This window comes from Lissotriton helveticus, chromosome 10 (assembly GCF_964261635.1).
Source record: "Lissotriton helveticus chromosome 10, aLisHel1.1, whole genome shotgun sequence".
Taxonomy (NCBI): domain Eukaryota; kingdom Metazoa; phylum Chordata; class Amphibia; order Caudata; family Salamandridae; genus Lissotriton; species Lissotriton helveticus.
The window spans coordinates 188,486,285-188,514,252 of record NC_136071.1 but is presented as its reverse complement, the minus strand read 5'-3'; the positions used below and the strand labels follow the sequence as shown (position 1 = coordinate 188,514,252).

General features: G+C 48.3%; 1 protein-coding gene across 2 annotated transcripts in view; it reads left to right on the top strand.

Moving 5' to 3' along the window:
* REXO5 (RNA exonuclease 5) overlaps positions 1 to 27,719 on the top strand; it is a 350,267-nt gene extending 322,548 nt beyond the window's left edge. For both annotated transcript variants that reach the window (XM_078665078.1, XM_078665077.1), the window contains one exon: positions 25,832 to 27,719. In XM_078665078.1, coding sequence (XP_078521204.1) covers positions 25,832 to 25,904 — 73 coding nt within the window. In that variant the 3' untranslated portion in view covers positions 25,905 to 27,719. The remainder of the gene's footprint in view (positions 1 to 25,831) is intronic.
* The last annotated feature ends 249 nt before the right edge of the window (positions 27,720 to 27,968 follow it).

The window sequence follows — 27,968 nt, the reverse complement described above, 5'->3', positions numbered from 1 at the left end:
GTTTGCACCGGTTATATCACACCCCGACTAGACTACACAGATTTCGCCTCAGAGACAATGACAGGTGCATTCGCTGCGGGGTGGAGGGGGCGGGCTTCTTACACCTGGCGTGGAGTTTCCCCTCCGTAGCAACGTTCTGGGCACACACATTTGAGGGGCTATTAACCATGCTGGGGAACCACTTAGATCCATGCCCGCTAGTAGCTCTCTTGGGATTATCCCAAGACATCAACACACCACACAGGAAATTCCTAGCTATGGGACTACTCCTGGCGAAATGCCACGTAGCTTGTCGTTGGGGCAGGGGATGTGCTCCAGATTCAAATGCTGGATTCACACCATGTCTACATGGCAAGATAATTTGGGCTACTATGCAGAAATGTTACCTATTGAATCATGCCCGAAGGATATTTGGGGCCCGCTTAACACTTACCTACTACTGCAGGACGCCAGTACAAGTACAGAAGAGGCAAGAACCGCTACGGAGATGGAGGTCACTATCGAGCCTAGAGATGGGCCCCCGACCTCTCGGGGATGAACGGATGTGTTGGAATTGGGGGTCTCTGGTTGGCGCAGTGCAGCACTGGCGACAAGCAGGGACCCTCTCTTCCAAGTCAGGGCAAAGGATTACTCCCAGAAATAACCCCTGCTCACCCTCTAGGTAGTGTGGCGCAAGCAGTCTAGGCTAAACTCTGGAGTACATAGGGTTAAATATTTGCAGGATCACAACAATCACCACTATCCCACCACACAATGACACCAAACTGTATTTTAGTAAAAATATATCTTTATATATATATATATATATAGATTTAAGCAGGCTTGTAAATACAGTCTTATCAGTTACCACGGGTTCCAGTTACTTTCAATAGACCATATGTACTCTTCCAGCAGTGCCTTGTAAATACAGTCTCTTCACTTTCAAGAAATGGTTCCAGTTACTTTCAATAGACCATATATACTCTTCCAGCAGTGCCTTGTAAATACAGTCTTTTTACTTTCTAAAAGTGGTCCCAGTTACTCTCTGATCATGTCACAGGTCTTTATAGCAATCTTTAGGGCCTTCTGCCCACTTTCCTGAAGGTATGGTGCTCCTTAGTCCTTCTATGCGCTTCGTAGCGCTCTAGTTCGCTTTGTGCTGCTTCGCGGTAGATGCCCTGCTAAACCTCACGCATCTCGCGTGAGACGGCGTTCGGCGCGAACACTGAGAATGGCTGGTACAAGGCAGTGCCGGTCCTAGGCCTTCTGAGGCCCTGGGCGAAAGGGAAGATGTGAGGCCCCTCTAAGTGACATCACAGAAAGTGACTTTGCAAATTAATTGGTGAGAATGTACAGCAAATCACCAACATACTCAAGCATCACGTGGCACACACTGTCATCTTTTTCCTCACACACCTAAAGCTACAAGCAAAGAGGTGTATTTATGACATTAGTGGCCTTGAGACACGTGCTTAGCACTCATCATGTTGCACAGTCAACTCTTACTCTACTTCATCTGCAAAGGATACACCATTCGAAACATCCAGTTGGTATATCATGCTAATCTATACATCATGACCTACTCTACATACTTCTGGGGTTTAGGACATGAGACAACCAACCATCCTGGGCAACAGTCAGATTTAGGCCATACATGTTACAGCATCGATTAGGCCACTTAGGAGCTGACAGTGATATTTAATTTGCCAAAACAAAACCAGCCTATATAGTCTGATTTACAAAGGATATTCGCAGAACAGCTGGGCTGCTGAATCCCACAGTGTCTACTTAGCACAGCACACTCTGCACATTGTCATGTGGGAATTGAGATTTCTGTACCAGCACTCAGTCATAAAACAGAGAAAAATAAATACCAATGCAGTGACCTCTTTTCCTATGCAGCAAAAATAGCCTAAAAAAAACTAATATCCTGTATTATGTAATTTTCTGTAATAATGTACAGCTCCTTTCAGAAAAGCTTCCCCTTGCATTAATGAAAAAGAAATACATTTTGAAGAACAGATTGCTGGTTCCCGCTGCAAACATGTCAGTGTAGTGTAGCTGAAAATCCAAAATAATCCGAAACAGTGCCTTAAAGGCCTCTAAAGTACATAACACAGACAAGCAAATAAAGCCTAATTTCTCCCGGTAGTGCTGGCGATGCCAGTCAGCATTTGTTGAAAGACATGGATAAGCTTCAACTAGAATTAAAGACAAAGGCTCGTTGGCAGAAAAAATGCATAAACTGGCACTGAATTTAAAGACACCGACAAGAGGACAGCAAGACACTTTACTCAACCACGAAAGTTTCCAGTTTAGTATTCCAGTAGCCTTAAAGATGAAGTAGTGTCAAAACCTGCCATTTGTGGTAAATAACCCATTTTCTCATGAAGCACAGTGTAGTGGCAAATAGTGCTAACAGGTGTGCAGAATATAAAATTAAAAAGCTGAAATAAAAGACAATATTTAAAAACACATGGTGCTCCGATGCACCCAGTATGGTAGGGAAAGGGCTATTTGCACTCTACATAAAACACTACTAACAAGCATTCACTTGCAGAAGATGCATCATGCATCCTAGGGGAATATATAAATGTGCGTGTGAATTATGAAACTATCAGCCACTTCCTCCCCATCAAACAAAAAATTATTGATATTGTTAGATAAAAAACGAAAGTACAATCAACAGCTGCAATCTTTCCAATTTCTATTTTGAGCTTCAGCTTACCTGATATTGACTCAACGCAGGTCATAATTAGGCCCCCTCGCTCCTAAAACATGCCCACCACGCTGCCCTAAATCTAATGTGTAATGTGTGCTGTTCCCAAGGTGGTTCTGCATATTTATATAGCTAAATGAATAATTAAAACAGATCCTCCAACTGAACACCTGTGTCCCAAAAGCATTCCACTCCAGAGCACCTTCACAATATTTGATATTCTGCTCAGCTCCATTTTGAAGTGCAGCATGGCTCACAAATACCAGTTTATTTCCCAGCTGTGCATCGTAGTTGATTGAGAAGACAACAGCCTCCTTGGCTATCAGAGCTGAGTATGATAATTCACAAAACCACAGCAGAGTTTGCCCGGCAGAGCAGAGTGCGAGTCTCACACTAAAATCTAGGGGACATTTGGCAAAGAGTCTGGGGTGGGGGTTGGTGGAGGGCGATATGGGCAGATGGGAGGGTCAAAGGAAAGGACATTGAGGGCGACCACCACCCTCTAGGTCATTGCAAAACTCTTTTACCGTCCTGGATGTTTTTTGTGTGATAGCCTTATGCATTCTGGGTATTGTAGTACTAGTCTCGTTTTGTTACCAATACACTAATTAGACTAACACACCAAAAAAGAATGGCCAGGGCTGGAGGCAGTGACCGTAACGAGTGACAGTGCCCCTATTGAGTGAGGGAGTTACCCTATCTTAGAGTCACCAAAGTGGTATTATATCTGACTTTGAACGCTGGTATTTGGTGATGATGGTGGATTGGCACCCCAGGAGTTGAGTCAAATATGTGGGGTGACTCTGAAGTGGCTGAACTCATGCACCTCAGTATCTGAAGTTAAACACCTTTGCCCAAAATATGACATTCACGACCAGGCTGTGATTAGAACAAGCAAGCAATACTATTCAGATGAGATCTATTCATGTGGTTTACGTTGAAGTGAAGAAATAGTCCCTTTTGTATACTTTGGTGAGCCATGCTTACAATCGGGTGTGATATAGACAAGTGGATCTATGCTACAGATGTGATTTTGTAGTGTGAACGAGTTTTTGCTGCTGGCGAAGTTTTGTGAAGATTCCCATTTTCACCTTTCATGAATCCTGGTAGATTACCCAGTTTACTTTCACCTGTGCAAACGTTTTCTATGTGTGTTACCACGAAGTGAGACGATTTTCACCCGAACTGAACCAGCTAAACTGGTTAAATGTGTGTGGCCTTTTTACTCTGCAAGTTTACTTTTCCAGAGCTTTCCTAAGTGGTATTGTGCAAGAGAAGAAGAACACTGAACACGACTTTATATCCTCATAGAACTTCCACGTCAAAGACTTTGGAGTTTTAGGGGGGTGGGCAGAAGGCCCTACCCTCGGGATTTTTGGGTGGGTGGTAGGCTTTGCGGGCAAGTGGCAGCCCTGATTGGTTGGGGGGCTCTTGGTTTTGACTACCTAACTACCTGTCAAAGGTTTTGAGTAGTTAGCCAAAATAACGGCCATCGGGTGCCATTTTAGTTTTACAGGCACCTTCGGCTGACAGAGATAGTAAGAAATACGTTTTTTCAAGATGTTTAGGATTCCTGTTTTGCCATGTCTTTGCTCATAAACGAAGAGGTCCACCAAGCACTGACTGATAATTTTGAAATGTGCTGACGGTGTCTTGTCTGAAACTGAAACATTTAAGTATAATATAATATATACGATTGAAGCAGGTGACGCAGGTCTCTTACCTTAACGTACAGAACTCAACAACGCGACGACCGACTCCTGCCTGCAGCATCCCTGCCCACGCGGCCCGCCCGATCCGAGTAGTGACTGACTGCTGCCTCACGTATGGCGTGTGCGCATGCTGAGTGCGTCACACTGAGTGGGGGCTGGCCATAAAATCATGTCCAGGGCCGTCATTGGTAGCGCTTTCGCGCGCTACCAGATTGACGGCCCTGGGACCCACTGTCACCCGCATCATGGCAAGGCCGGCGTCACGTCATCACCACTAAGGCACCACCACCACCAAGCTAGGTGGTGGGGTGCGTGCAGGCGTCACGGTCAGGTTTGCGTGCGTGCGCAGACAGTGTTCAGTTCCTGCCTTACTTACTATTACTTACTGCCTGCGGCCCTGCCCGGCCCCTGCGCGAGCGCTGTGCGCAGGCTTTTCCCCATGATTATCAGTTTTATTCCCGCAACTGCGGGGCCCGTGGCGGGGCCCCCCTGAGCGCGAGGCCCTGGGCAGCTGCCCATACCGCCCATGGCTAGGACCGGCCCTGGTACAAGGCTACAAGCAATCCCACTGCCAGCGCACTGCTCTCAGCGCGCTCTATGCCTCTGGGGCGCCCAGCCTCAATGCTCACACGAGGGGGGCAGAGGCAGGAGGGGTGTATGCTGCACCCAAGGCGCTCGGGGCCAATCACTCAGACAGAGGCTTAGAGCTGGCAGTGCGAGGCGTCGGGACTTCAAGGCGCACACTGCAGGCTCCGTTCAAGTACATATCATGACGTGCACACTTCAGCTACTTTGATGTGCACACTTCTTGGGTGAACCTTAAAAGCGGACAGTCAAAGGCAAGTTTAAAGCGCCCAGTTCTTTTCAGAGTGCAGCCGTGCGCTGCGTGTGAGGCACAGTACCTTGACTTTCCTTGGCGGTTCGGGTCGGACGGCTCTAGGCTGTCGTCCAGCGGGGCGGGGTGACGCGGGGGCCACGGGGTTGCTTTCCTCCAGGCGGGCCGTGCTCCGGGGGACACAGGCTCACAAGGGCAGAGTCCTGGGGTCCTGGAGAGGGGGGCAGCAGATTGGATGATCGCTTACAGCAGGGCTTCTCATGGAAGGCGAGCCCACGCTTCTGGTCCGTCTTTTCTGTACTTTCCACCGGCGGGGGCCAGCAGATTGTGGTGATTGGACCGGACGGGTCCTCTGCTTTGCGTTGGGAGCTTCAGCCCAGGGAGGCAGTCACGGTGCTGGGGTCAGACAGCGCTGACCTTTGCGGTGCGAGCTGCGGCTCGGCGGCAGGAGCTCACGGTGCTTGGCAGGACAGGGGTAGCGCAGGCTTGTCAGAGGGCACGATGGGGGCAAAGCGCACTCAGCTTTCCGGGGCAGCGATGCAGGGACACAATCCTCAGCAGCAGTTCCTCTTCCGGGGGGGGGGGGGGTAGCGCCCACTGTTCCTGGGGCGCAGTTCAGGGGGCAAGTTCCACAGCAAGCCCTTGGAGATCTTGGTAAAAGTTTGGCACAAGTTGAAATTAAAGCAAAGTCTTTCAGGCTTTCTTCTCCTGCTCTCCTTCAGCAGCAAGGCACCCACCACAGGCCAGTCTCTTGGGGTCAGAGGCAGTACTTCTCCATGCAGCTTCCAGGGTCCTACTCTTCAGGCAGAGCTTCTTCTTTGCGCAAACAGGCTCTAATTTACAAGGAGCAGGGCTCCTACTTTTATACACAGTTTCTTTTGTTCTCACAGGCCAGGGGGGCCTTTGCATAACTGCTCTCAGCCCCTGAGCACTTGTTGGGGGTACTTCTGGCTTCTGCATTCAGTGTGAGAGCAGGCACATCAGCCGCTCCCCAGGGGGGCGGAGCCAGCATTGTGAGGACAGGGGCAGCCAGGAGCACTTTGTTGACAAGCTTCGGTCCTTCCTGGGCCAGGTGCAGGCTGAGTCATCAGTCGCTCCCCAGGGGGGCGGAGCCAGCATTGTGGTGGCAGAGCACAGCCTGATGCATAGTTCAGGGAAACTCCCACCTCCCACTAAGGTGTCATCCTGCCATTCACCACCTGTCACCTCCCAGCCCTGTCACTCATACAACTCAGACAGTCAGATACACACAAAAGCAGAGGCGGGCTGAAATGGTTAGGCAAGCAAATGCTAGCTTTCTAAAAGTAGCATTTGCAAACACAGGATATTAAAATAAACTTTACTAAAAGAAGTATTTTATTATTCTGAGTTCAGGCATACCAAACATTAATTTCTACCATGTTCCCTGAGCCTGCTGGGATTATAGAGTGTAATAATTCCAGCAGCCCATCTGGCCTAAAGGGAACAGGTAGCCTTACAATAGTGAAAAACGAATTTGGCAGTAATTCACTATTAGGACATGCCACACACACCAGAGCATGTCCTACCTTACACTTACAATGCACCCTGCCCTCAGGCCTACCATAGGGGTGACTAATATGAAGTTAAGGGGAGGTTTAGGGGCTGGCAAGTGTGTGCACTTGCCCAGCCAGCATGACAGTACCAGACTGCACGCAGGTTCTGCAATGGCAGACCCTAGACACATTTTTAGGCTGCTTCTGTGGGTGGCGCAACCAGCGCTGCAGGCCCACTAGCAGTATTGGCATTCACAAGCCCTGGCACTCCTGGTGCACTTACTGGGGACTGACAGTAAATCCAATGAACCAATCAGGAACATCAATCAATGTAACAATTTACAACAGGGAGAGCATATGCACTTTAGCACTGGTCAGCAGTGGTAAAGTGCCCAGAGTCATTAAACCAACAAAAACAGGTCAGAGAGAGTATCGGAGGAGGGCAAAAAGCTTAGGGATGACCCTGCCAAGAGGGCCAGGTCTAACACAACCCCCTTCCAGCCAAAACGCAGGGTAGACCAATCACTACCTTGATGGTCTTCACTGCTTTGGGCGATAGAACAAGGACCTGGCCCGCAACTGCAGGGGCAGACTCCAGTTCTACGCCAAACTGAACCTTTTTCAATTCCTCTTGGTATGCTCTCAGGGTCCACAAAGCCAATCCATGGGAAACCCTTCTCTACACCTGTGGACACCACCTGTGCAGCCTTGAACCTTAATTCGCTCACAGGTGTGTCCCAACAGGCAGACAGAAAAATGTCACAGTGGCCACTGACAGTCGTCAGGAATGAGACCCAAGCCTTACGCCTCTCAGGGCTCTCAAACCTCTGTGGCCTTAAAGAGTGGGGGGCAGTAACCCCAGGTGCTTGGCACCCTTTGTCCATTCTCCCTCCTGTCAGGTCAGGTATGACATCCTGGCCCTGACCTACCAGCCCCAGGCCTGTACCTGGCGGCTGGTCCAAAGACTGGGGTGGCCTCTCCCACACCCGGTCCTCCTCCTTGGGGCTCTGTACCCTCCCACTTGGAGTGGTACCTCCTTCCAGAATTGTCAGGGCACCTGGGGCAGGTGACCTGCACAATTCGCCCACCAGTTCAGGGGTGCGATCCTGCAACTGGGGCACCAGGTCAGGGGGGACACCCTGCACCTGGCCCTTAAACCTAGGGTCTAAACCCTCAAGTTGACCCGGGGTCAGAGGCGAGGACTCCCTCCCTCTGTACCCCCTTCCAGAGTACTGCCCACTCCCAACCGGAGTGGTACCCCTAGAAGCGACATGGGCCAGGACACTGATTACAGTGGTCCTGCCCTCCAGGTCAGACAACACCTGAACCTGGCTTCTCAACTCAGGGACCCAACCCTGCAGTTGAACACTCGCCTGGCGCACCAGGACTTCCCGGGGAGCACGCCTGCCCCCCCTGAGGGTGGCACATAACTCATGTGTCGTGCGACAGTCTGCCTGGCGCAGATCTCCCAACCCCTGTCCCTCTGACAGTGTGGGAAGATCCCCCAGGACAGAAGTGGTGTCCCCCTGGTCATTCACTGGGGACGCAGCCCTGCTGGCTGGCCCCTGACCCACTGGTTCTTCCACTGGGGACTCTTTCCCCCTCTCGCCCCTCCTTCTGGACTTCTGCACCCTCCCAACTGGAGCGGTACTGCCAGACACCAGAACTACTGGAGCCCTGTTTACAGAGCCTCCACGTTCTCTAGCCACTAGGGGATCCCCCTCAAAGGGTGACTCATCCGAACAGCCTAGGCTCCCCACCTGGTGTTCCCTTAAAGAACCATCCAGGCTCTGAGACTGAGGTTGGGCACTACCGGGACAACACCCCTTCTCACTCCTTCCCCTTAAGGACAGGACGTGAGGCCCTACACCCCTCTCGCTACTACAGGACCTAGCTGGGCTACTCGGCGCCACTTCCACCACTCTGGGCTGGAAGATACCTGAGCCACTCCCCACAGGATCACACCCCAATGCCTCTCCAGACCCTCTGGAATCCACCACAAGGTCTGCCTCCAATGTGAGCTCCCTGGGGTCAGAGAACTCACTCTCAAACAGGTGTTGGCATAGCTCTGGAAAACTGGGACTTAAAGTATGCTCTCCCACAATTGGATTACACAGCCCCCTAGCAGGGTTAACCAAATTATCCTTCACCTCACCATCCAGCGCCTCACACACATACTCCACACCATCCTTCTGAGACTGGCCAGACAGTAGAGGACTGTCTCTGTCACACAACCCACACTCTTCTGGGCGGTCCTTACACTCACCCACCAGGACCTCAACCATGGGGGAACCCCTCCCACCACTAGGACCATGAACTCCTACGCCAGCTACCCTATTCCCTTCAGGGACGCTGCGCACTACTGGAGCTACCTCATGCCCTTGAACCTCCTGATGTATGTTAACCCCCTCCAAGTCAGGTGCCATATCTCTAGGTGCGCGCGCTATGCTGTCAGCACTGGATACCTGAATGTTGCTACCACCATCTGAGCTGGACTCCACCTCCAACTCAGCAAAGCTCAATCTCTGAGCTACACACATTTCTTGTTGCTGGGCTGACGCCCTCCTGGCCTCAAGCCCCTCGAGCTCCATGTCAAGTTTCCTCATTCTTAAGTCACGGGCCAGCTGCATTTTCATTTCTTCCAGGGCCAACTTCTTGGTTTCTAGCTCCAGTTGCCCATTTATTTCCAGCTCTGCCAACTTCAATTCATGATCTCGGGTTGCCTGTCTGTCTGCCAGCTCCTCTGGCGACAGACCTCGGCCAGAAACACTGCTACCCAATGGGGAGGTTGCACCCCTACACTCTGGAGTCAGGGGTCCCTCCAGCTGCTGTTCTGCATCCTCAAATTCAAAATCCTTTCCAGGGGCATTCCTTGCCTTGACCCAGGCCCTCAGCGCCTTTTGGAACTGCTCCCTTCTGGAGAGTCCGGTCATGGAAATGTTCACATTTTTGCAGAAGCTCTTGAGCTGTTTCCTGGTGTAGTTTTCTAGTTTCTCCCAATCACAGTCAATAGAAGAAATGGATGCTGCCTTTTCCATTTTCACTGACACAGGCATGACTTCAAAAACACATGGAGATCTCTTCTCACAAATCATAAATCAAAAAAGAGTCTGTGGCTTAAGTTACTGGACTGTCATCACTGTGCAATGGTCAATAGTTAATGTATGGACACCGCAAATGTAAATTCGAGATCCTCTTGCTGCCGCCAATGTTGGAATTGGGGGTCTCTGGTTGGCGCAGTGCAGCACTGGCGACAAGCAGGGACCCTCTCTTCCAAGTCAGGGCAAAGGATTACTCCCAGAAATAATCCCTGCTCACCCTCTAGGTAGTGTGGCGCAAGCAGTCTAGGCTAAACTCTGGAGTACATAGGGTTAAACATTTGCAGGATCACAACAATCACCACTATCCCACCACACAATGACACCAAACTGTATTTTAGTAAAAATATATCTTTATATATATATAGATTTAAGCAGACTTGTAAATACAGTCTTATCAGTTACCACGGGTTCCAGTTACTTTCAATAGACCATATGTACTCTTCCAGCAGTGCCTTGTAAATACAGTCTCTTCACTTTCAAGAAATGGTTCCAGTTACTTTCAATAGACCATATATACTCTTCCAGCAGTGCCTTGTAAATACAGTCTTTTTACTTTCTAAAAATGGTCCCAGTTACTCTCTGATCATGTCACAGGTCTTTATAGCAATCTTTAGGGCCTTCTGCCCACTTTCCTGAAGGTATGGTGCTCCTTAGTCCTTCTATGCGCTTCGTAGCGCTCTAGTTCGCTTTGTGCTGCTTCGCGGTAGATGCCCTGCTAAACCTCACGCATCTCGCGTGAGACGGCGTTCGGCGCGAACACTGAGAATGGCTGGTACAAGGCTACACGCAATCCCACTGCCAGCGCACTGCTCTCAGCGCGCTCTATGCCTCTGGGGCGCCCAGCCTCAATGCTCACTCGAGGGGGGCAGAGGCAGGAGGGTTGTATGCTGCACCCAAGGCGCTCGGGGGCCAATCACTCAGACAGAGGCTTAGAGCTGGCAGTGCGAGGCGTCAGGACTTCAAGGCGCACACTGCAGGCTCCGTTCAAGTACATATCATGACGTGCACACTTCAGCTACTTTGATGTGCACACTTCTTGGGTGAACCTTAAAAGCGGACAGTCAAAGGCAAGTTTAAAGCGCCCAGTTCTTTTCAGAGTGCAGCCGTGCGCTGCGTGTGAGGCACAGTACCTTGACTTTCCTTGGCGGTTCGGGTCGGACGGCTCTAGGCTGTCGTCCAGCGGGGCGGTGCTGTCCTGGAGGGCGGGGTGACGCGGGGGCCATGGGGTTGCTTTCCTCCAGGCGGGCGGTGCTCCGGGGGACACAGGCTCACAAGGGCAGAGTCCTGGGGTCCTGGAGAGGGGGGCAGCAGATTGGATGATCGCTTACAGCAGGGCTTCTCATGGAAGGCGAGCCCACGCTTCTGGTCCGTCTTTTCTGTACTTTCCACCGGCGGGGGCCAGCAGATCGTGGTGATTGGACCGGACGGGTCCTCTGCTTTGCGTTGGGAGCTTCAGCCCAGGGAGGCAGTCACGGTGCTGGGGTCAGACAGCGCTGACCTTTGCGGTGCGAGCTGCGGCTCGGCGGCAGGAGCTCACGGTGCTTGGCAGGGTAGCGCAGGCTTGTCAGAGGGCGCGATGGGGGCAAAGCGCACTCAGCTTTCCGGGGCAGCGATGCAGGGACACAATCCTCAGCAGCAGTTCCTCTTCCGGGGGGGGGGGGGTAGCGCCCACTGTTCCTGGGGCGCAGTTCAGGGGGCAAGTTCCACAGCAAGCCCTTGGAGATCTTGGTAAAAGTTTGGCACAAGTTGAAATTAAAGCAAAGTCTTTCAGTCTTTCTTCTCCTGCTCTCCTTCAGAAGCAAGGCACCCACCACAGGCCAGTCTCTTGGGGTCAGAGGCAGTACTTCTCCATGCAGCTTCCAGGGTCCTTCTCTTCATGCAGAGCTTCTTGTTTGCGCAAACAGGATCTAATTTACAAGGAGCAGGGCTCCTACTTTTATACACAGTTTCTTTTGTTCTCACAGGCCAGGGGGGCCTTTGCATAACTGCTCTCAGCCCCTGAGCACTTGTTGGGGGTACTTCTGGCTTCTGCATTCAGTGTGAGGGCAGGCACATCCGCCGCTCCCCAGGGGGGCGGAGCCAGCATTGTGAGGACAGGGGCAGCCAGGAGCACTTTGTTGACAAGCTTCGGTCCTTCCTGGGCCAGGTGCAGGCTGAGTCATCAGTCGCTCCCCAGGGGGGCGGAGCCAGCATTGTGGTGGCAGAGCACAGCCTGATGCATAGTTCAGGGAAACTCCCACCTCCCACTAAGGTGTCATCCTGCCATTCACCACCTGTCACCTCCCAGCCCTGTCACTCATACAACTCAGACAGTCAGATACACACAAAAGCAGAGGCGGGCTGAAATGGTTAGGCAAGCAAATGCTAGCTTTCTAAAAGTAGCATTTGCAAACACAGGATATTAAAATAAACTTTACTAAAAGAAGTATTTTATTATTCTGAGTTCAGGCATACCAAACATTAATTTCTACCATGTTCCCTGAGCCTGCTGGGATTATAGAGTGTAATAATTCCAGCAGCCCATCTGGCCTAAAGGGAACAGGTAGCCTTACAATAGTGAAAAACGAATTTGGCAGTAATTCACTATTAGGACATGCCACACACACCAGAGCATGTCCTACCTTACACTTACAATGCACCCTGCCCTCAGGCCTACCATAGGGGTGACTAATATGAAGTTAAGGGGAGGTTTAGGGGCTGGCAAGTGTGTGCACTTGCCCAGCCAGCATGACAGTACCAGACAGCACGCAGGTTCTGCAATGGCAGACCCTAGACACATTTTTAGGCTGCTTCTGTGGGTGGCGCAACCAGCGCTGCAGGCCCACTAGCAGTATTGGCATTCACAAGCCCTGGCACTCCTGGTGCACTTACTGGGGACTGACAGTAAATCCAATGAACCAATCAGGAACATCAATCAATGTAACAATTTACAACAGGGAGAGCATATGCACTTTAGCACTGGTCAGCAGTGGTAAAGTGCCCAGAGTCATTAAACCAACAAAAACAGGTCAGAGAGAGTATTGGAGGAGGGCAAAAAGTTTAGGGATGACCCTGCCAAGAGGGCCAGGTCCAACAGGATGTATAAGGGTTCTGTGCATTTTTAATGTCAGGGGGATGTGGACGGCATATAAGTCGACTCTTGCTGATTATGTGGGGTGGGGGTTTGGGACTGGGTAGAGAGGCGGTATATTGAAGATGTGTTTTTACTTGGACACTTTGAAAGCAAAATGGGAAATGGACTTGGGAAAGGATATACCGGAAGGTGCATGGGCGCAGATAATGCGAAGGGCCTGGAAAAGTACGAGAAATGCTTGGTTTCAGCTAGTACACTTTTATATACTACACAGAGCATATCTCACACCACAGAAAATTGAGAAGTACTTCAAGGTAGTGGACACAGCGTGCCCTAGGTGCACGAGAGCGGGGGCGGACCTGGCGCATATGTTGTGGATTTGTCCAGTGTTAGGCCCATACTGGCGGGAGGTGGGGGATACCCTGAATGCAGTAACAGACCGACAACTAGAGTTCGATATGGCCATTAGTGTATTACACTGGTTCCCCCACACGGCTAAGAACAAGCTCACGAGTAAGTTTGTGGACATGGAGCTCATATTGGCAAAGAGGGAGATCACAAGGCACTGGAAGGCATCGGCGGGCCCCAACAGCAACAGGTGGTCGAGCGAGCTCCTGAAGTGGGCCAGCAGCGAGAGCACACTGCGATACCAGCAGGCGCTGGCAAAACAATGAGAGAGGGCTGGAAGCGGCGACGGCCTGGGAGGCGCTAGTGCAGGCACTGCGGGACTACGGGACACCTGATGACAGCGCAGAGTAGACGAGCACTTGGGAAACGACCCTGGAACACGATAGGTGCATCAAGCGCGATGACACACAATCACTTCTGTACGCATACACTATGAGAGTACATCACAACCGCACGCGCCAGTGACGGGGTTTGGGGAGGTGGGGAAGGGGGAGGGAAGACTGTGGGAAGATAACGGAAGAACTGTTTTTTTGAGGGGGGGGGATTTAGATTGCAATAGTACATAGATTGTAAGAATTGAGGTATTTCACGATATGACACATGGGGACTGAGATGGAAGAAGTACTATAATGTTTAATGTATGCCTTGTGACAAAACCAATAAACTGCGTTTTCAAAAAAAAAGATGTGTTTTTACAAATTGTACTACCAAAGCCACTTATATTACATAACAATTGGTTACCTGCACCACGCGTCGATAAACCCTACTGACTAAAAACTGGACTGTGTTGAAAGACTTTTCCATTGGCTGTGAGCAGGCGCTCAACACCCTTTGGGCTCACGGGGCTTCAGCCCCCCCCCCCCCCCCGTCGTCCCGTCGTGTGTCAGCCTGGGCGGAGACAGCTTCGCGAGCTTCAGCATCTAATTGCAGCCGCACCCGAGTACTTAACAGGTCTTTAAAAGACTATTTACTTGTATATGAGGCTTTTGTTGTGTGTTCACCCCTTCTTACAACCACTCTGTCTATGGTTAGAAGAATTAGCCCCCCCCCCCCCCCCCCGAAATATTTTTAAGCTCCCCCTGCCCCCCCCCACCCCGCCCCCCGCCCGCCGAAATTTGGCTCTACTTGCCCGCCTGGCTGTGAGGGCACTGGGAGGGGTGGGGAAGCATTGTTATGACCACATTGTCACCGGAAGGTGGTATAAATTTGCAATGTAATGCATCTTACGATTCCATGTCTATATACTGCACTGATGTACCGTACAATTATTCAATAAAGGTTTTTGAAATAAAAACAATAAAAAAAAGTGTCATCTGTGCTATGGCGACTCTCTTTCTGTTCACGAGCGAACCGTGGCTAATACTGGTTTATATCGGGTCCACTGTATACGACCTGACACGACTCTGACCTTCATTTATACGTACTTCTGAGGAAACTGTTTTAATAATGTGCCACCGAAAAATGCACTCCTATTTCGACAAAGTTGTGTTCTGTTCGCTTTTGGATTTTTTCGTCCTCATTAGAAATGTAATTTCGTAAGCAGCACATTTGTGTTTCAGTCACACGTATTTTAATAATTTGGTGCTGCTTTATAGTACAGCATGGATCTTTTTCTAAAATACATCTGACAAAATGTATGGGTTCTAAAATACGCCTAATAGCGCTATAAATCAAAGGTGTTTTTATTTGTAATTTGTTTTATCGTTGCATTTAGACAAAAAAAATTACCATTCCTCCTCCCCCACCTCCTTTGTACAGCGCTCCTTCGCGTGTAGATAGGTTTATGGTATGTAAGTGATAAGCATACATACATTGTGCAGGGGGAACAACATGCAAGCTGTGGTAATTGAGCCGGAATCAGAGAAACATATGGAGAAGGTCTTTATGCACAGTGGCACAGTCCACGCGGGATTGTAGTGCGAGTCCCATGTAGCTGGCTTTATGTATTAATTGTCGCTAGCCAGACCCAGCGGCTGTGGATTGAAGGAATTGAGGGCACTGAAATGCTTTCCCAGAGGGATTATGAGATATTAAAGGCTCGGACTGGCTGCCAGTAATACTGATCATGACCAGGTCAGCCGGGTCCCGCTCGTGGCAGTGAGAGGGTGCCTGTGCAGCCAGGCTTATGCTCTGCTTGTGCTCAGGCAGCATCACCAGCAGGGGCCACCTCAAAGCCATGCCCCCCCCATACCCCTCCCCGCGGTGTATGGAGGGGGGGCTCCTGAGTCTCCCATATCTCACAGATATTCATGGGTCTGGGGCTAACTGGGGCCCTGATCGCTAGATATATTTTTCTTATTTCTTTTTTTTTTTAATCAAGCTAAAGTTATGGAGGACAGCCGTGCATTAAATAAATGGTCAGTGTTACTTTAACCATTCAACGGTTTTATGTTTATGGATGCCACATATTGTCTCCCTGCTAATGTGTATCCTCCTCCCCCAGTAAAAGAAACCTAAAAGGACCCAGAGGGAGGCCATTAAGATTTGAAAAGTTACCCTTACATTTAGGTCCTGCATACCTAAAGATTAGAGCGACAGTAATGCAAGCGCAGTGCACCCCTTCCTTGTAGGCTTGTTTTCCATAAATATTGTAGCAGAGCGTGCATAGGCGCCCAAGGTTTCGGGATTTCCTCCCTAGGGCCACATCAGGGGCTGGCTAATGTCAGCGGGTCCCTGCCCATATCTATCACGGATAGGCATTTCCTTTGATGGACTTAAATGGCCAGACGTAAAAAAAAATGAGGATTTCAATCCTAACAATATTTTGACAGTGGAAATGTAATCTTCTACACCAATGACCATGCTGTGCATTTGATTGAAAAATGTGTTTGGTCAGGCTCGGAATTAAAAATGTGTTGAAAAGCAGTTGTGAATATAATTTGTTACCATCTTGTGCTATTGGATTAATTAGTGGGCCCACTGCACTCCATTAAAATGCCGGCCATCAGTTGGCCCCTTTGTTGATGCTGTCAGCAAGCGTTCAACCAACATAAAAAAATTTCACCATGAAGAGATAGTTCCTACATTGTTTGTTTCACGTTTTCAGAAAATTTGGCAATGTGACTTTGCTATAGGTTAATCTGGTCTGTAACATGGGGTGAGCTGCAGAGGTTTCTGCACACTAGTACGGAAGATATGACAGGAGTTACGTCACAAAGATCTCTCTTATGCACATGACCATTCACTAGAACTTCAGCCAGTCTGATATGGCCATCGCTACGTGGACAGGCAAAGAATGGGGGGGTCAGTGCTTCAACAGAAGAGTACCACAAATCAGAGTATCAGAACTGCAACACTGCAGTATTTAGATCTATAGAGAAATTGATGGCATACTCTGCACTGCCTGAGCAGAAGATACAGAGAGAATTTCACTCAGGCAAGAAACTTTCTTGTTCAAACTAGACCCCACATCTGCCACTTTAAAAAAAAAAAAATCAAATGGTCACTTCGGCTTAGTGACTTTTCAAGCAGATGAAGGCTCTTCTGGAGAGAGCACTCAGACATGTCTGAGACTGACGGGAAGAGATCGCTTCATCTTAGTTTGTAGTTTGAGAGCTTGGGGCTCTCATGACAAAGAAGTGTGTCTAAGCCTCGACTCTTGTGAACTGCTTGATCTCATTGAAGACTTGAAAGAAAGACTGCTCAAACTTCGAATCTTGTAGTTGCAATCGAATCCAAGTGCTGAACTTTGAAACCATCAAGCACCTCATGCGTTGGGATAAGATTGAGTGTCTCCAAATTGAAAGACAGCTTCTCTATGACATTCAAAACTTTCAGACATTTTAAGTTCTTATTGTATAAGAATCTAGGGAGAGAGGCTGCAGGGATGATTTACTGTTAGAGTACATCAGGCGTCATTAGAATCAAGCAGTATCTTCCACTTTACGCTTGTTGGGATTTATACTTGTTAACTGTCTGATCCCATGTCATGGACCTCTGTTGGGAAGCAGAAAAATGGAACACAAATGGGACTGCCATGCTGTGTTCACTCATGAATCCTCTTGAGAATATAGAAATTGAATTCTTTTTTAAACTAATATTTTAAGGAAAAAGTCAGTGATGTTGGTAGGTGTTGATTGCAGCATGTTTTTGGACAAGAACATCAGTGAGCGCCTAGTGGGGGGTTCCGTATTAGCTGGACTTTGTGATGTCAGCTGGAATGCTAGGTTTGCGTGTACATTGCCATGCCTCACTGTCCACGTAATTAAGTGCTGCTATTACCTTGACATGAGCAGGGTGTGCATATGACAAATTAATTATTAATTTGATGCCACCTCACCGTATTTATATCCACAATTATATGTGTTCTAAAATAGTAGTTTACATACACGTTTTCAGATTTGCCACACTTTTTATCTTGCATAAAAAAATTCTGTTACTCATGTTTTTCAGTTGTAAAATAATCCTCCAGGTGTTGTGAGAGGGAGAGAGGCCTTTGCCTTGTGGATACAAACTTAGAGGATAAAACAAGGATCGGACTCTAATGACTCCAACTTGTACGTTTCTTGCTTGGCAGTCAAAATGTGTGTTGTGGAAGCTCTCAGTGATGCAGGATGCTAGTAAACCATGACTTAAAAGGCGCTTATTGACCTGAAGATGCAGGTTCCTGCTGTCTGGGGCGTCAGTGTAGGTGTCAGGACCTGGATACTCAATCTGCACTGACATGGATCTGAGAGATTTGAGGTTTCACAGAAATCTTAATGGACCACCCTTGATTCTTGCGAACACTGCTAAAATCAGTCCTTTGGGAAACCACCTCTAACCAAGAAAGCTTTCTGAGAGCTGGATTCCTCCTGCCAGCAGGTACATCTTCATGGGTAACTACTTCCCCAATCGCTATTAAAGACACATTAGTTTAGACAACTTTTTCTCTCTGCTCACACACACGACAGAGATCTGAAGACAGGGCTATCAAACTGCATTGGTTCAGTGCCAGAAAACGAGCTATGAAACCTACTCGCTCATGGCAAGCATCGTGATCTCTGCTCATTCATTTTCTGGCCTCTGTTCAATGGCAGCACTGCTGGCAGGCTTCACATCCTTCCTTTCGGCTGGTAAGAGGTTGCAGACTGGTTCTTAGGGCCAGTTCAAGTCCTTTGGTAGATTCAGCCCTGGTGAAACGTCACATTCCTGTGCCACAACATCTGTTGCAGAGACAGCCAAACAACTTCCTCGCACTTCTTGTAGGAAACTGGCTTTCTGTGTACTATTCAAAAAAAGGTGTAGTGTGCAGAGAGTCAAGTGGATCCCCAGAGGCTCTACAGAGGCTAAATTAGATAATAGTAATGCTCTCTTTTGTGATAGTGTTGGTGAGTAGTTAGGCTTATAGGAGAGTAGTGTTAATCATTTGTTGGACACACAGTGGCAATAAATGAGACACACACGCTTATTGAATAAAACCCAGACCAATTTATAAAAGTAATACATGGTTATATTTATTTTGTAGAACCAAAAGAACTGCGTCATAGGTAAATATGTTTTTCATTAGAAATACTTTTGCATTAAAAAAATGGACTCAGTGCAATTTTCAGACTCTGAAATGTTAACCTATGGGGAAAAGAAAACATTCAGCATACACAGGGATAACATCGACTTACAAGACCAGGCTTGGAAGTTAAGGTACGTTTTGGGAAAGGTTCAGTACAGCACTAACAGCGCACCACCAGCAGCACAGGGGGGACCGGGTGCAAGTTCGAGGTCGGGCGCCCAATACAAATCATTGGCGATTGGGGCTAGTCTGTCAGAGGCTGCTCACAGGTAAGTAGTAGTGGGGGGAGGTAGTCCCCAGGGGTTGAAGCAGGCACTGGACGGGGCACAAAGCAGCACCAACACTACACCAACTACGGCACAGGGCGGTCGGTGCAGGATACCAACACAGCGTCTGATGCCTAGTGCAAGGTAAATCAAACAAGAGCTGCAGGCTCAGGCCTGTAGGTCGGTCACAGGAAACCCGCTGCTGGGCTGGTAAGTTGTAATGCTCGGGAAGTAGGGACACCTTGGTCCTCTTCACCAGGGCGTAGAGTGCAGGGGTTCCTTGGACTGGGGCCTGTAGGTGTCTGGTGCACAGCTGGAATTAGGGGCAGGCTTCTCTTTTCTTCAGGTCACAAAGTCTATACGTTGCAGATTGTTGCTTGGTGAACAGGTCCGCTGTTCTCTTTAATCTTGACCTATGTCAAAGGCAGACAGTCCTCCCACGGCTTTGGCAGTCACTGGGCAGCAGGACAGGTAGTCTTTTGGCGCAGGGTAGTCGAGTGCTGCAGACAGGCCGATAGGGCTAGGGCCAAGTCAGTTGGTGTCTGCAGTCTTCTCTGCTGGCGCAACTCTGTAGTGTCTCTGTGGCTCTTCTTAGGTCGTCAGGAACTAAGGTTCAGGGTCTGGGGATTCCACAGAAATACTAGATGTACAGGCGTTACAAGGGAGGGCCAGGTATTGGCCAATGGGCCCCTTACCTGGGATGTCTACACCCTCTATTATGCCCACCTCCTGTGGGAGGGGGACATAGACCCAGCCCTGATTGGATAGGTCCTACCATCTTCAAGATGGTGGGCACTGACAAGTGTTCTTCACTTTGCTGCCTGCACCTGATGGGTGGAGTTGGCAGAGGGGGAAACACCTCTTATTCTTTATAAGTGTTCCTGCCTGTCGTCCTGCCAAAAAGGGGATGAGGACAGGAAGGGGGTGTGCTCCCTCTAATAGGAGAGGGTAGGCTTGCATTACAAAGGCGGCAAGGCCTTTGAAGTTCCTGACCATGGGGAGGTGTGAACACCTCCACCCCAAGAAAGGCATTGTTCTTGGACTTCGAGTGCACATGCGCTCTTCCATGAGGTCAGAACACTGTCTGATGGTATCAGGCTGGCTCAGGCCAGTCAGTGACCACACTAAAGCTTGGTAGGTTTCAGGAGACCCTTTAAGGGGTCCTCTGTGTGCATGTTTTAATAAATCTGACACTGGAATTAGTGCAGGTTTATTATGCTGAGATGTATGGTACCAAACATCCCATATTTTAAGTTAAGCCATCATTGAGCTAGGGAACACACAATGACGAGTGTCCAGCCCATGTACTCTTTATGGCTTCCCTGGTCACTTACAATGTCAAAGAATCGACAGGGATATGCTCTCACAGGATATATTGTGCACCTTGCCTTAGGGCTAGGGCCTGCTAGAGGGGTGTTTTACCTATATCTCATGCAGTGTCTATGGGCGTGGCACACACGGATGTGTGCCACGTCGACTCTTCAGATTTGTTTGCACCAAGACACGCAGGCTGCAGTGGCAGTGTGCATGTGCTTGTTAAGGGGTCCATTAGGGTGGCACAATTTGTGCTGTAGCCCTTAGGGACCCTCTTTAACCACAAGGCCCTGGGTACCCAGGGTACCTTTTTAGAAAAGACTTATATGTGAGTTGGAGGGGTGCCCATTGTGGAAACGAAAGCTACAGTTTAGGGAAAGAGACCTGTCACAGGGGACCTGGTTTGCAGGGACCCTGAGCACTTGCAGTCGAAATTACATCATTTTCCAGGCAAAAAGTGGGAGTTAACCATGTTCAAAAGAGGCACTTTACTACACTTCGCCTTTCTTGACTGGCTCCACAGTAGGAAAAGCCCACACATTGCCTTCTCGATTTCGGGTGTAAGAGACATCCCCCTCTCTGCCTTATGTGGGACCACTGGGCTTCGAAATTTGATTTTGGCCTTAAACTGTGCCCCAAAGACTAAGTTCTCAGACCATTCACTTTGCTTGGCATCTTTGACCACCGCACACAGGACAGGTATCACCACAACATGACACTTGTTTCCCTGCCAAGTGCCTCAAGTGCTGACTATGTTTCTCACTGACTGCCTCTCTGCTGCTAGCACAAAGCTGTGCCAGAGGCTGCTGTGGTCCTACACATCTGGAAAAGCAGTGCGGTAGTAGACTCTGGTGCTGCATCGTGCTGGCAGACATCTGAGGTGAGACCGCACCAGAGACTCGCTTGACCCTCGGAGAAATCTGCTGGCTCTCCTTCCCCATTCTGGAGTATGCCACAACAGCCGACTGCTGGTGAATGGCGACTGCCTGCAGTTCTTCAGCTAGCGGAGGCGTGGTTCTTATGAGTCTACACTGGCACAGGTGCCATGCTAGCCCAGCTTGCTGCTGCTGGCTCGAGCTGCTCAGTGCTTCTGGGCTATGAGCTGGCGCTGCTCACCCAGCATGACTTTTAATAAGCAACATAAACTGCCATCCACCTAGCTCACCTTCACCACATGGTCTTGAATATGCGTAGTGCTGGGGGAGATGGCTCTGCCGCCCTATTAGATGCCACGAAGTAAAGTTCGTTTTTCCTTTTTCTCCCCTGCTGAAAAGTTGAGGGTAATGATATTTTGCAACTTTAAATTTAATTTTTGACCTGTATGTTTTGTATTTACACAAACACACAAACCTTAGCTTTTCCTCCTGGTTGGCCTTGCTTCCCCGTTCTCCCTCCACTTTTTTGACCCCATCACCATTTACTTTCTGCGAAGGCTTCCTCACATACCACCATTACAACATCATACATCTTCTCTTCTGTCCATCTTCCCTGCAACCTTCCCACAATGATTTTCCCCCATTATACTCTGATACCTTGTATTCAGCTAAGATTATCCTAGAAGTCTGCCAGCAACACCTATCCCACCCATACACCATCTAGCTTTTACACTGGCGGCATGACCCTTTCTTGATCATTCAATGAGCATGAGCGATTTGTATCTACCCAATCTTTAAAATGTATGTAGAGAGTGCACATCTATTAATGCTTGTACTCCACCCCCACACATATCTTTCCTTATACAAGACGTTTTGTTTGACCATCGACCTGCAATTAGGCCACAAATATTAGCACGTTTTCTCTGTGGCCATCGTTTTAAACGTGCATTTGCAATGCCAACAGATTTGGCTTATAAATTAATGTGCCTTTCATGTCATTGATGGGTTTAGGCGCTCAAGATGTCTTCATACATTCACTCTATCACTCAAGCATCCATTTATCCATCAACAAACTCATTCTTGCGTTCTCCCTCTTACACAGCTGCGTTAAAACACACATAAACTCAACAATATACGCAAGATAAAAGAATACATGTAGAAAAAAGGAAACATGCTGATATGTAAACATGGCGCGTATACACAAGCAAGAACAAAACTAAACATGTCCATCTTGCAATGATATTGTGAATAGTCTATCATTGTTTTACAATTCAAGCATGTCCACCTACATTTAGACCCAAATTGTTGGCCATCTTAGAATGGTAAAATCATGATACGCTATGGAAAAAAGCATTCCATAATGGTCTTCTGGTTTAGAGGAAGTCACCATGTGCGATCCAACTTCAATTGAGAAATAAAAAGGGAAGAAAAGCAGCCGTGTTGTCCGCGTCTACGAAATGATGCAGTCAGCTGAACCATAGGAATTTATTTCCTTATTTAGCCATGCTGCACAGCATTGTGGATGCTGCACAGCAGGTCTAAAAATGATTGACAAAAGTAATAGGTCTCAAAAGCAAGCCCTATTATTGTGTTATGCTATATGTTATGTTATATGACGCAGCTTATCACTTGTGAGGATATCTAGGTGCCGGAGCGTAGGCCTGATGGTAATCCTAGTTAAACAGCCAGATCTTCAGTTTCTTGCAGAGGTTGAGAAGTGGACTGTCAGTCCTGATGTGTAGAGAAAGTTTGTTCCAATTTTTGGCAGTGATGAAGGAAAATATGCACCCTCCTGTATTGCTTCTGCGGATGTTGGGGGAGAGTCATGCGAGGGAGAGAGAGGTGGAGCGTAGTTGTCTGGAGAGTTGGTAGAGTTGGAGTTGGTTGTTAAGGTAGGCTGGTTCTGTGTTGTGGAGTGCTTTGGTGACGTGGATGAATAGCTTGAATTTAAAGAGTTTCTGGATCGGTAGCCAATGTAATTCAGTGAGGTAGGGGGTGACGTGAGCACTTCTGGGATGAGTCTGGTGTACTGTTGTGGATAGTTTGAAGTACTTGCATGAGTTGGTTAGAGATGCCGATATAGAGTGCGTTGCTGCATTTTAGTCTTCTGGTGATGAGGGCCTGTGTGATCGTGTGTGTGTGTGTGTAGGGAGCCATTTGAAAATCTTGTGAAGCATTCTAAGGTTGCGACAGCAGGATGCAATCACAGCGTTAACCTGTTTGTTCATCGTGAGTTAGTCATCAAGGATGATGCCGAGGTTTCTGGTGTGGTCTCTGGGCATGGGACCCAGGTTGGGTGCCCACCAGGAGGAGTCCCATGGGGAGCTCTTACTTCGAAGATCGGGATCCGTGTTAAGTTTTAGATAGTTCTCTCGCATCCAGTTGGCCATGTTGGACATGCAGGCGGTTAAGTGTGTCCTGGTGGGGTTCATGTGGGTGAGGAGGAGGATTAGTTCAGTATCTTTGTGTAGGAGACAATTTTGATGCCATGGGTTCTTATGATGCGGGCAAGAGTTACCATGTAAACGTCGAACAGGGTTGGGTTGTGGGCGGAGACCTGGGGGACTCCGCAGATGATCTTCTTATGTTCGGAGATTAAAGTGGAGAGTCTGATTTATTGTGTCCTGTTGGAGAGGAAGGAGGCGATCCAACTCAGGGTGGACCCTTGGATTCCTGGAGTCTGGCGATGAGGGGGCCATGGAAGACTGTATCGAACACCGCCGAGAGGTCGCAGGATGAGAGCAGTCCATGATAAGATGGGTGGAGAGCTGCTGGTTGATCTCTTTCTCCAGGACTTTGAAGGGTGGGAGCGAGATGGGTCTGTAGTTGCTGAGATCTTTTGGGTTGGCCGGGGGTTTCTTCAGCAGAGCAATGACCTCTGCATGTTTCCAGCTGCTTGGGAGGTTTCCGCTGAGGATGGAGGAGTTGATGGTGGTGAGATTAGTTCTGATCAGTATGCTTCTCAAGTTGTACATGTGGTGAGGGTAGGGGTCCGACTGGGACCCTGAGGGGATTGTCTGCATGATTCTGGGACACTGAGTGGATTGTCTGCATGATTCTGACGGTGTAATCTGTGGTGAGAGGTCTCCCACTTGTTAAGGGGTGGGTGCTCCCGGTGGTGGTGGGGGGGTTGCGTGATGATGTCCTATACGGTGGGTTGGGTGCAAAGTTGATGTAGATCTTAAGTATTTTGTTGTGGAAAAAGTCCGAAAGGTTGTCGAAGAGGATCTGTGAGGGGATGATGGTGTTGGTGGCTGCTGTTGGTGAATTATTTGACGATGTTGAAGAGTTCTTTACCAGAGTTGGAGTAGGATTCAGTCTGACCACGAGGGCCGCTTTCCAGTTTCTTTGATCAGTGCATGGTACCTTCTGAGTGCCTATTTGTAGGTGACTCTGGAGTTGTCTCGGCTGGGTCTCCATCTTCTTTGCAGCTGTTTGCAATGGCCCTTGGAATCTCTTAGGTCTTCTGTGTACCAGCATGCTTGAGCGTGAGTTCTTGTGTGTCTGATCTGTTTCCTGAGGGGGCAGGGTGTTGGCGCAGTCCGAGATTCAATTGTTGAAGGTGGATAGGCCATTCTGTACATCGCCTGTGAGGGTAGGCTCGTTGGATCTGAGGGTGAGGGTCCAGTCTGCTTCTTTTATGTTATTCCAGTTTAAGCTATAGTTGATGGTTTAGGTTTGCTGGGGTGGGGTGTGTTCATGTAGAAGTGTACGATGGAGTGGTTTGTCCATGTGAGTGGTGTAATCTTGTTGCTGACTGTGAAGTCTGTGAGTATGCTGAGAATACAATAAAACAGCTTCATGAAGATTATTATTGAGTCATGCATTTTAATTTAGTGGGAATCACACTTTTCGAAAACAGCATTTGAAGTTCCAGTGCTGAAAAATTCGAGGGAAATTGGCCGAACAGGGGAAAACAAAATGAACTCTGTAAATCTGGTGCTCTTGAGGGAGCTTTTATTGGAAAGAAAGGTTCACTGAAGATGTTTTTGGGGAGTCTCTAATCTTTGACGGGTAGAAGAGGATCAGGGCACCGAACTGAGTGTTCCAAGTAGAGCTGGACACTATAGTAAAGTAGAAATATTTAAAAAGCAATCGGACAGATGTGCAGGAAAAATATACGGGAGACAACAGATGTGCCATACAGTCTCTCAAATAGTATTTTGGGCCCTGCTAAAAGTCGCAGAGAGTGGTGTGGTGCTCGGTGTCTGGCCGAACAATAGATGGAAGAGATTGCGGAGAACAATGGATGCAAAATCTTCGTAAATCCTTTCAAAACACATATATGTGCAGCTCGACACGCCGGAGACTTGTTCCCATTTTAAGATGGCCCACTTGGTGCTTTCTTTCAGCTTGGCCGGTCAAGTCCTTGTTTCCTAAAATAATATTACAAATATTAAACGGTTTCAGATGTTCACTGTCTGGGTGTTGCAACATTGATCAATGCACACTGCCTCTGTTTCATGCCAGTGGAATGTCTAGCGTCTTGTACAGTGCCCTGTGATTCTGAGGTAAAAGGAATCTGTTTCTTCTGTTTTGTTTTTCAGTTCGCATGGATCGTATTCTGGTTTGGGTCTGATGGGAGTAACCGCAGAAGAAAAGTCCGGCAGTTTTCGTTGATGTCGAGGAATGGCAGCAAAATAAAGATTGTGTGTTTTTTAACAGAGTCATTGTACATGTACTTGTGGGAAAATTCATGTTTTAGACTAATTGTCTTTTAAAACATATGCCAAAAGAGGTAGCCAATTTGAATACATAATTTTAGGCATTGCTTATTGTCGAAGATGTTTTCAAACACACAGAATTGCTTGTGTGCAAGCCATGTAGCAAAAATCCCATTTGGAACTAAATTCTGAATTGAATTTTTTCATTTATTCAGTTGCAGAAACCTTATTGCGAAGAGGCTCAGTACACAACTTGGTCAGAAATGCTTTTTTATTCGTCCTCTTCACTGTATATGTTAACGTTTTTTGTGTTATGGGCTCTGTTGAGGTGAGCTCACAACATGGGCAGTATGACAATCTCCAAACTCAAGCGTGCCTCATTTAAATAAAAAAACAAAAAAACATTTAATTCAAGTTTAAATTAATTACAATCAGTCCACAATATCTGCAACAAAGCAAAGTGGGATCGCCGTCCCTAGTAAAGTCCGAGAAAACTAAGCAAGTGTCGCCAAAGTTAGGTTACAGCAAGTTCGGGGGGGCAGGCAGTCAAGCGATTCTGGTAACAAAAAATAACTTCCCCATATCAATAGTCAACTGGATATTTAGTCATGGAAAGCGTGAAAGAGGTCAGAGAAGTCCCACAAGTGTTGACAATACATACCTTTGCAGTAAGGGAGAAAAGATTCTATTATATAAGAAAAAGAACAACTAAATCACCTGGGGGGCTGTGCCTTTAAATCATAACTACCCTCCACCCACACACCATCACACCATCTAGCAGAATACAGCACCGAAACAATAGTGCGCCAGGGCTAACCAATAACCAGACAAGTTCTCCGGAGGGAAGGCATACCCGAGCGATGTGTCACTGGCCATGGTACAAGTCTATCAACCCGTATGGTGTCTCACGAATCAGGGGTAGCCCCACCCTCCCATGCAGAAGCGTTCTAAGATGCCTGGTGATAAGACATTTAGCCGCCAAGAAGCCCTGATCGAGGAACCTGGAGGTTGCTCTGTATTTCTAGGGAACAAACCCAAGATACGCGCCTCCCACGTCTGCAAGTTGGGTCGTGCCGTGCATGCTATCAGCCAGGCCGAAACGCCTTGCCAGTAAGTGTGTAAAGAGGGACAAAACTATAGCATATACAGTATGTCCGCTGCCACCAGGACTCATCTGGGACAGGCCACATCAGTTTGGCAAAAATCTCGGTTGATTCTGGCAGGAGTGAGGTAGGCCCTGTGTATTATAAAGAATTGTGTAAGGTGGACCCTCATATTACGCTGTATGTTAGTGGGGTCTTCCAAAATCGGGGCCCATTCCCTGTCAGTACAGGGTAGGGCAAGGTCTCCTTCTCAGTGATCACACAGGGCAGCACGTGAGGGTGTAGTATGTGATCGCTAGGAACTAGCCAGCCAGCGCACCAAACACCTGTCCCAAGACCTGCACATATTTTACCGCTAAATTAGTTGGTAGTTCAGCAGCCAGGTCTCCTCGGCTTTGGGTCAACCTCACGTTTGCCTCTTACTCACATTAAAAAGACACAACTACAGAACAGTGATATAAGTTAGTCTTGTTCCTACTGCCTGTGAGTCACACGCCCAAGGTGCCCATTACAAACAGAAATACAATGTGGTGAATCACAGACCCCAGTGTAGTATAATTTTAAATGTCCATGTGATCCCAGTTTCAGTTCAATGTACATTTCATTGCTTTAATCTTTTTATTTTAACTTTAATTTATTTTATTTGACATTAAAAAACATAAAGCATATACTGTGCTGTTCTTTTTGTGGTGGGGCAAAGATAGAGGGGTCGGTGGGTTGCAAAGATGCCAACGATGGCGTCAGGGCGGGCTGGATTGAGCTGGCTGGCAAGTTGGAAGACATGGGAGTGACTGGGCTTGAACTTGTTTGAGCAGCAGATGGCCGATCTCGGGGGTTCTTGACTCCTACATAGGTACCCATCTGTTGTAGGTGGGAGGGAAGAACCTCTTCTGCCTTCCCGATGTGGAGAAGTGGCA